Here is a 9,313-nt window from a genome sequence, read left to right on the forward strand (position 1 = left end):
AGCAAGAATTTTGAAACAATTTGCTTAGTGTGGAGCTAATCAAATAAAATATAAGGGTAAATGAGAATAATTTAATGTCAAGATCAACAAACTCAAAGTAGGTAAAGTTTTGGAATGGTATTCATTTATCTTAATCTTAAGGACAACTTTATTGTTGATCCTTAAGGAAAAATATATACATGGTATTGGCATTGTCTGCCTTACAAAATTGTAACAATCATTTTTGTTAGAGATTGTCAATAATCAGTGTGTGTGCCAATCATTGGGCATTCAAGTGAGAAATAAGATGGATGAAGGCATCTTCTGTGCAGGGAATTGTAAGAGCACCCATTGGATGATCAAATCCAAATTCCTCCTCAGCTTGACTCAACAGCTCTTGGAATGATGACTGGTTCAAATATGCCACAGGAATCACAAATCTCTTCATTCTGTTTTCCCCAACATAAACTGCCAAATACCCTTTTGGAACTTCTTTTGAGCTTGAGAAAGGTCTCTGAATTAGCTTCTTAGCATGAACTACGCTTGGAAATCGAAAACCCATTCTTGTTATTGTCTCTAAAGGAAGAAGAAAGAAGAAATGGCTAAGAAAGAAAAGAAATCTCAAAGGGTTTGCAAGGAAAGCTGAGTAAATGAGGATGTGAAAATTTGATGTGCTAGTGAACCCAATCTTATGAGTATATATATATACATTCACGTTCACTAGAATCACAGAACATGCTGAGGTCTCTTTCACTAAAATTGTGTGGTCAAAAACCTTGATGTCCAGCTTGTTGAAAAGAAACGGAACAACATCCGGATAGGCATTCCTTTTCTTGCTTTAAATATTGATTTGAGAAGAATAAATAAAATAGAGTACAGATGTACTAGCTTCACTAGAATCACAGAACATGCTGAGGTACATTTTTGTTCATTATTTCTGTTGTTATGATTGAACTTTCTATCTAATGCATAGGTATTTCAACCAATTCTGAACACAAATTGTGTAATAAAATGTCCAAGACATGTCCCCTACTGCAAGGGGCCACACATTTTCACACAAAATATGAACCTTTGATTACTAATCTTCATGATACAATTCTGCACCGACTGCTGGTTTTTGCATTAAAAAACTTGTCAATATCGACTCTGCTCTCACTGCCCAATAACTTGTATTATATTTAATTATAGCCTTTCTCTTCTTTGCAGGGTACTGATTATGTACTTAATTTGTCTACAACATCTGAATTGAGCTATATCATGCAACTTTTTCTTCAACTGAAAGCATAAGAAATACAAAATAAAAGAATGGCCACATAAGTCTCAACCTTGTTTTCTAATGAATAAGTCTTTTGCTGTCTTTTTTTTTTTCTTATTCAAATTACAAGTGCGATTCTTGTGAAATATTGCACTATTTTTCTCATTGGGCTTTTGCATTGTAGAACTTTAATCAGGCTGTGATATAGTTGAAATTGAATAGTTTTGTTTGAACAAAACTATATTTATTTCTTCTCTTTTTTTTTTTTTTTTTGTGAAGATAAAACAGGTCTCTTTCAATGTTTTGACGATTCATATATACGAGTCTTTCTCTTATTCTTTTTTCAGTGCCTAGAAGTTATGTCTTTTTCTTATCTAGTAGTGATAACAACACAACATGAATGAAACCAATGGAGTCACAACATGTTTTTCTCAAACAAATCTCAGCCATATGAATCACAATTGAAGGCAAAATCATGAGACATTTCATATGCTTTTGTCTCTGAACGAACAAGAGTCCATTCATATATTTATAAAGGGTGCATAACCACATAGCTAAATCATCTAAGTCCTCACTTTCTCTGCAATAAAGTATTTTTGTGAACTCAATACTTCCTCTCTCAAGAACATACATAGGAAGATGAGCATGGCATTTGGATTGCTTGGTTTTGTTAAGGGTAAGAAGGCTCACCAAAGATCACTTTCGGGCATTAAAGAAGCTGCATTGAACTCCAAAACCATTCCAAAAGGCTACTTTGCAGTGTATGTTGGAGAGGAGCAAAAGAAGCGTTATGTAGTACCTCTTTCCTACCTAAACGAGCCTGCATTTCAAGAATTGCTAAACATGGCTGAAGAAGAATTTGGATATGATCATCCGATGGGCGGGCTCACAATTCCCTGCAGAGAAGATATCTTCATCGATCTCATTAAATAGTTGAATTGATTGTAAACCTTAGCACTAACATAATTTGGTAGAAAACAATTTTGTAGTTCTTATAATCTAAAATACAAGATTTTTTTTTGACCAAGTTGTTTGTTACTAGAAATTGCTCATTTGAGTCTACATTTTAACCTTTCATTTGAAATCAAACTGAGATCTTCTTAAGATTATGTCTTCATGTCATACTTATTTATGTTTCGGTTGCTGTCATCTACATATTCAAATAATGTTTTTGTCTGTACCAGCTTCAGAATTCATTGCCATTTTTCTGACAAGTACGTAGAAGTAGAGATATTCATCGTTGAGAGATAAAATAATATTAAAATCTTATAAAACAAATGATGAGTATCTTCCAAAACATTATAGGTTTTAACGACTTCTTTGGTGCTAGTCAACTCAGCATTTCATTTATTCTACTAAGCCTTAATAGAAATTCAAACTCAATTAATAAGCATATTAAGAGAGATGGCTTCACCTCTATAGATGTATAATTAAGTTCTAGAAAGAAAATGACTATCTAATATGTTGGATTTCTCTGAGTTGCCAACTTCTTTCAATTATAAGAGAAAGCATAATCGTGTTAAGACAAAGCTGGTTACTTCAAGGTTAGTAATCAAATCACAGTGCTTTATCACAAATAAGAGACAAAGTAAAGAACAATAAAGAATACTCAGTTAGTGTAGTGAAGTTAATCACTTCATGCCACCTAAATCCAGGGTTCTTGAACCCTTTGTCAAATCCACTAGAAAATCAGCACTACCACAGCTTGATACACAACAATGTCCCTTAGGAGATTACAAGAAAATCGATTCTCAGATTGGTTCTAAACAATACTTCTTTGCAACATTATGCTACATTACTTGACATTTGGACTACTCAAGTCTCTTATTCATTAGAAACAGGGTTAAAACTTAAGTGGTAGGATGATATTACTTAATGCAGACATTTATTGTTATATAATATAGACAAAGAACATAATGAGCAGTCATCCGGTAATTTGGCAAAGTTGATTTTGACAGCAAAGTTGATTTTGACAAGGCCATTAATGCAGAAAAAGACCAGTGCAAGATCATATCATAAAGATGAAAATTTCTTATTTTGTAGGTAAATATGTGGTCCCTTGCAATAGGGGAGATGTCTTGCACATTTTATTACACAATTTGTGTTCAGAATTGGATGAAATATCTCTGCATTAGAAAGAGAGTTCAATCATAACAACAGAAATAAGGAGCAAAAATGTACCAATGTACCACAGCTTGTTCTGTGATTCTATAGTGAAGCTAGTACATCCTGCAAGTAACAATCTGTACTCTATTTTATTTATTTTAAAAAATAATATTTATGCTGGAAAAAAAAGGACTGTTGGGCCTGGTGTTGTTCTGCTTTCTTTTCAACAAGCTGGAAATGAAGGTTTATGACCATCCTAAGTATTCCCAAGGATGGCAATAGCATGTGCTTTGTCAAGGACTATTCCTTTCACTAGACCCCATCTAGATATATCCCATCAAGGGTCTTGAATGTGTATATATACACAAACGATTGGGTTCATTAGCACATCAAATTTTCACATTTTCAAGTATTCAGCTTTCTTTGCAAACTATTTGAGATCTCTTTTTTCTTTTTTCTTCATCTTTTCTTTTTCCTTCTTCCTTTAGAGACAATCACAAGAATGGGTTTCCGATTTCCAAGCATAGTTTATGCTAAGCAGCTAATTCAGAGACCTTTTTCAAGTTCAAAAGATGTTCCAAAAGGGTATTTGGCTGTTTATGTTGGGGAAAACAAAATGAAGAGATTTGTGATCCCTGTGACATATTTGAACCAGCCATCATTCCAAGAGTTGTTGAGTCAAGTTGAGGAGGAATTTGGATATGATCATCCAATGGGAGCTCTTACAATTCCATGCAGAGAAGATGCCTTCATCGAATTTATTTCTCGATTGAATGCCCAATAATTGGCATACACAATGATTAATGACAGTCTCTAACTAAAATGATTGTTACAATTTTGTAAGGCAAACAATGCCAATACCATGTATATATTTTTTCTTTGGGATATATCAACAAAAAAGTTGCCCCTAAGATTGAGATAGATGAATACCATTCCAAAACTTCTATTACTTTTTGAGTTACATACCATGATTTCTAATTACACTATTGCATAAATTTTATATCGGATTTTGATAAATATTATGACATTTAAGCTTTTTGAAATTCTGTTTTTAAGATTAACAACTTAATTATTCAAATTAAATAATTAATTGTTGTACTGTTCCAGAAATGTTTAAACGGACACAGAAACTGTTTGAACAGAAACCAGATATGTTTAAACAGTTTATCAACAGAAGATAAAAATAAACATTAGGTAAAGAACACACGAAATTATACGTGGTATCAGCAATCTTTTCAGATTGCTACTAGTCCACAGGGCCACGCCCAGAGAATGAAATTTATTAGAAGAATATCTAAACGATTTCAAAACCAAATTGACTTATACAAATAAAGACTCCCTCTTGAATTTGTCGCAACTGTTCTAATCTAAACTCCTAATCAAATTTCTGAAGTGCTAAGATCTTGAACTCCCTTCAAATCATAACACTTGCACTCTTCCTCCCGAAAAGTGACTCACGTGCAAGACTTCTCCAGAAGCTTGATGAACGATGTCCAAGTGTGTTCAACCTGCACAATTATCACAAAGAAAATACTACAGAAGTACACTGTAATAAACCACTAAGAACTTGCTGGACTCAAATTCTTCACAAAATAAAAACTCTCTCTAAAACTTGAAAAAATTTTGGAAAATAATACCCAATAGAGATAAAGAAAAAACAACGACCTAAGAATGTCTATATACCCTTTAGAATCCCTCTAGGTCGTGGAATACAAACCTGAAACCAATCAGCCAATAAATGGAAAATCTTCCCAAAAAGGAAAGTCAGAATCTGTTCAAACAGACTAGCAATCCGTTCAAACAGATTCATTGAACCTGGACAGTTTTTAAACCCAATTTCCTTAAATAAATAAGGAAACAATATATACATTATCTCTGCAAGCTATACACGGTTTCTAGACAAACAAATCATATCAAGAAATTAAAATAAATACCAATAATTTCCATATATACAAAAGTCAAGAAAATATATTCTTTTATAGGAAATTATATATTTATTTTATTAACATATATAGGATAATCTGATTAGAAAACATTTCACAGCAAAACAAGAACCAAACCATTTCGAAAATACCACACAATATATTTCGACAATACATCCATAATTAATTTTGTCAATTTTATCAAATATGCCAATAAAGGATTTTACAATCTCCCCCTTTGGCAATTTGATAGACAAAATTAATTCAAAAACCTGCAACACAAATGTTAGTGACAAGTAAAGAGAAAAAACTACCCCTGCAACACATGCATTAACTTATAACAAACATATAAAGAAACTAAGACTTAACTCCACCTCAAAATAAGAAGGTCCAGAGTTAAACAAAACAACAACCAAAACAGGTTTTTGGAGGTATCTACTCTCCCCCTTTGTGTCTTTCAAAGAAGCCAAAGAAACATAATGCAAAAATAAAGACAATAATCATAAGACAAAAGAAAGTATCAATGTTCTTAGGACAAAAGACATAAAAAACAAGTAAAACTAAACTGTTGGATCCTTGGACAAAGCTTTAACAGCATCCAAAACAGAATGTTGCAGTCCTTCAACTGTCATCACTCGAACAGCCAAAGAATCAAGAGAGGCTTGAACAGCAGCTAGTGTTGTAGGAACAGTAGCTGAATCTGTGGGAACAGATGAGGATTCATGAGGAATGTCATCCGAGGCAAAATTCAGAGATTGAGGTTTGGTTTTCTTGGATGATGGAGCATCAACAGCTTTAGTAGTTGGAGCAGATGCTTTGTAGGAAGCAGCAGTAGTGGGAGCCACCAAATCTTCTTGATCTCGCATGAGATCTTTTTTCTGCATACTCAACACTTTATTAATAACTTGAGGAAAAGGAAGATTCAAGTTTCTCTTATTACCTTTTCAAAATCCAATGATTTGATCATAGATAAACATAGCCAAGTTTATACCAATTTCGGTCCCCACTTTGTACAAAAAGGAAGCCATGTCAAATGAGATAGTTGCGGTGTGAGAAGTCGGTTTCCAATTCGTTGTGGCAAACTTATGGAGAACAACATAAGTGTAGGTGAGATTGGTAACCGAGATGACTGTATTAGGTGGCCATACCATTTTTTGTCCCACTAGTTCAGTGATGACCTCATCCTTGTCAAGAGAGTCAAGATCGTCATCATTCTCAACATCAAGAGGAAGATGCAAAGCCTATGCAATATCTTGTGGAGAAAAAGAGAACCAATGACCCTTAACATACACTTTACAATACAAAGGAGATTTAGCTTCAATAATTTCATCAGTAATATTTGCATAGAATGCCTTGACTATTCTATCCACAAAACCAGTAAATTTAAACAAAGAGCATGTCCATTTTCGATCTTGAAGCATAGTTAGCACACCATAAGGACGATGATCACTCAAGACATAATTTTTCTCAATGAGAAATTTCCTTTGAGCATAGAGAACCATATCATGAGCATTGTCATTATAACAAAAAAAAATAGGAGAATGAGGTTTGAAATTAACACATGAGAGTCCTTGAGATGGTGTAGAATCAGAGATAGGTCTCTTGCCTTTAGCCTTGGACGACAATGGAGTTGCAACTGGCTCTGTGTTAGATTCGTCTTCTTGTTCAGTAGGGACAACGTCTTCTTGTTTTGGCTCATCAGACTTAGCCTCTGATTCAGCATTGTCAGGAACAGATTCATTAGATAAGGTGGTATCATGGGTTTCTTCAGACTCAAATTTCTCTTCCTCAGGTTCAGATTCAGAGGAAGACGGAGAAGGGGGATGAGCCTTCAATCTTTTCTTGGCAGCAGTCAAGGGGGATGAAGACAAGCCCAACACCAACTTTCTTTTTAGAGCCAAAGAGTTCTTCTTGGACTGGCTCGACTTCATGGGAAACTTGAGTAACCCAGTAGCAGCAACTTTGGAAGAAGATGAAACAAACTTGGATTTTTCCCTAGCCGCCAGACTCGATTCAATCGGAAAAGTAGATTGGTTCTTGGCTCGAGAGGGAACCATCACTTCAGATGGTGGTGCGTTGTCAACAATATCAGCCGAGATATCTGGAAACACCATGGGGTGTTCAGTAGAGAGAGAGATCATCCTCTTGCGTGCCTTGGATTTGGTAGTCCTCCCAAGAGATGCCGCAGGTGCTGGAGCAGGTGGAGGTGCTATTGACACAGACAGAGGAGGCGACGGGGAGGGTTGGGCAGATGGCTTTCGGGATTGAGTAGCAAGGATCTTCTTAGAGGAAGTTCCACGAGTTTTCACCATTGTTCTTTCTCTAAAAATCAACAAACACTCACAAAAACAATGAGAGAAGAAAAAAAATACGAAGAAGAGACATAGAGGGATCGTGGGTGAGTGAGAAAATGGGTAGGTGACAAGCTTTTTAAAGACAAAGACTTTCCCTTTTAAGACACTCACGACAACAAGAAGTCTCCCTTTTTTTTATTTAAAAATAAATAAAAGGAAACAAACCTATTGCACAAGATCAGAGAAAAAACTTACCCTTTTTTTTTATTTTTTGTTTTAATTTTTTTTATATAAGGAAATAAAATAAATAGAGAATGCCAACACTAAAAAGGTAACCAAAAAAACCCCACACGATCTTCCTAATGAACTCCCCACCCCCCCCCCCCCCCCCCCTTTTTATATTTTTTTATTAATTGAAAAGAGACAATTAAGGAGAACAAAAAAGACAAGAATACAAAAACTACTCCTACACGATCAGATGTGATCTTTCCTATTTTTAAAAAAAAAATGCTAAAAGGGCAACAAAGTAAAAGACAATAAAGAGACAAATCATGGTATTCCAAATAGAGTAAGTGAACAAAATAAATTCCTTGGAGACAAAGAATATATTAAATCACACAAAATAAATGCACAATTTCACATAATTTCCACAAAGATTCGGTCCACCATTAATTTCCTTGTCAATCAAATATTTTTTTTTACATAAAAATGCACAAAAATAAAACCCAGCCGAAAATATTTGCTTTGATCAATGAGTGTCATCCTGAAAAAAATAGAATCAAGCAACTGAAAATAAGTGTTAGTGTATAACATGGATAAGAACACTTGTGGAAATGAAAAAAAAAATTAGAATGAATATTCGAGAGAAATAATGCATAATTCAGTCACAACCACATATTCTTTAGTGAATCAATCAACATGTATGAGTCTTACATACATTTTTTTGTATTATAAACTGTGTACAATTTTTCTTGCATAGTTTCAAGCATAAGTGAGTGACAGGGTATGCAAGGGAACATTGCCCAATGACAAATAAGTCTTTTTCGAAATTGTAAATAATCGTAACCCATGAAGACGCTGTCACACTACACCAGTGGTAGCCCTTTTCTATAGTAGCGTATCCTCTTCATAACTCTGAATTACAAAGTTCCAACTTACTCAAAAGACGGCTTTCACACACTGATGTAGGTAGCTCTATTCTTGCACAGGAGCTTGAAACAATGCTACACAAAAGGAAGCTCAAACATTAAACATTGATTGATTGACTAGAATATGCCTAGGAGGAATTGATTATTTTTCTCTCAAGAATATACAACTAAAAGCTCATAAACACAAGTCAGATTATCTAGCTTGACACACAACAAAATTTTCAAATTAATTGACAATTTTCTTAAACTTAAACAACACACATTGTTCAAGAGTATTAACACAATAACAAGGAAATTTAAAAAGAACAAACCCCCAAATATTTTCAGAGGAAATCAAAGCGAACCGAATCAAGAGCTTTAGTGAAAATATCAGCAATCTGTTTATGTGTTTCAATATATTCCAAGACAAGAACTTTAGTTTCAAATAATTCTCTTATGAAATGATGACGAATATCAATATGCTTAGTACGTGAATGTTGCACAGGATTTTTTGAAATATTAATTGCACTTGTATTATCACAAAAGATAGTTAAAATGTCAAGATCAAATCCATAATCCATCATCATTTGCTTCATCCACAAAATTTGTGCACAACATGTAATGACCCAA

The 9,313-nt window shown here is 34.2% G+C and overlaps 1 protein-coding gene and 1 pseudogene across 1 annotated transcript; one reads left to right on the top strand and one right to left on the bottom strand.

The window, feature by feature from the left end:
* The first annotated feature begins 1,755 nt into the window (after nt 1–1,755).
* On the top strand, nt 1,756–4,124 carry LOC133783877 (uncharacterized; annotated as a pseudogene).
* A 1,698-nt stretch (nt 4,125–5,822) lies between these two features.
* Nucleotides 5,823–7,574, bottom strand: LOC133784823 (uncharacterized). The gene is made up of 3 exons (XM_062224095.1): nt 6,555–7,574; nt 6,254–6,503; nt 5,823–6,202 (listed from the first exon to the last, which is right to left on the bottom strand). Exons 1-3 carry the CDS (start codon nt 7,572–7,574, stop codon nt 5,823–5,825), a joined length of 1,650 nt encoding a protein of 549 aa, XP_062080079.1.
* Between the last annotated feature and the right edge of the window lie 1,739 nt (nt 7,575–9,313).

The sequence above is a fragment of the Humulus lupulus genome, chromosome 6, assembly GCF_963169125.1.
Source record: "Humulus lupulus chromosome 6, drHumLupu1.1, whole genome shotgun sequence".
NCBI lineage: Eukaryota > Viridiplantae > Streptophyta > Magnoliopsida > Rosales > Cannabaceae > Humulus > Humulus lupulus.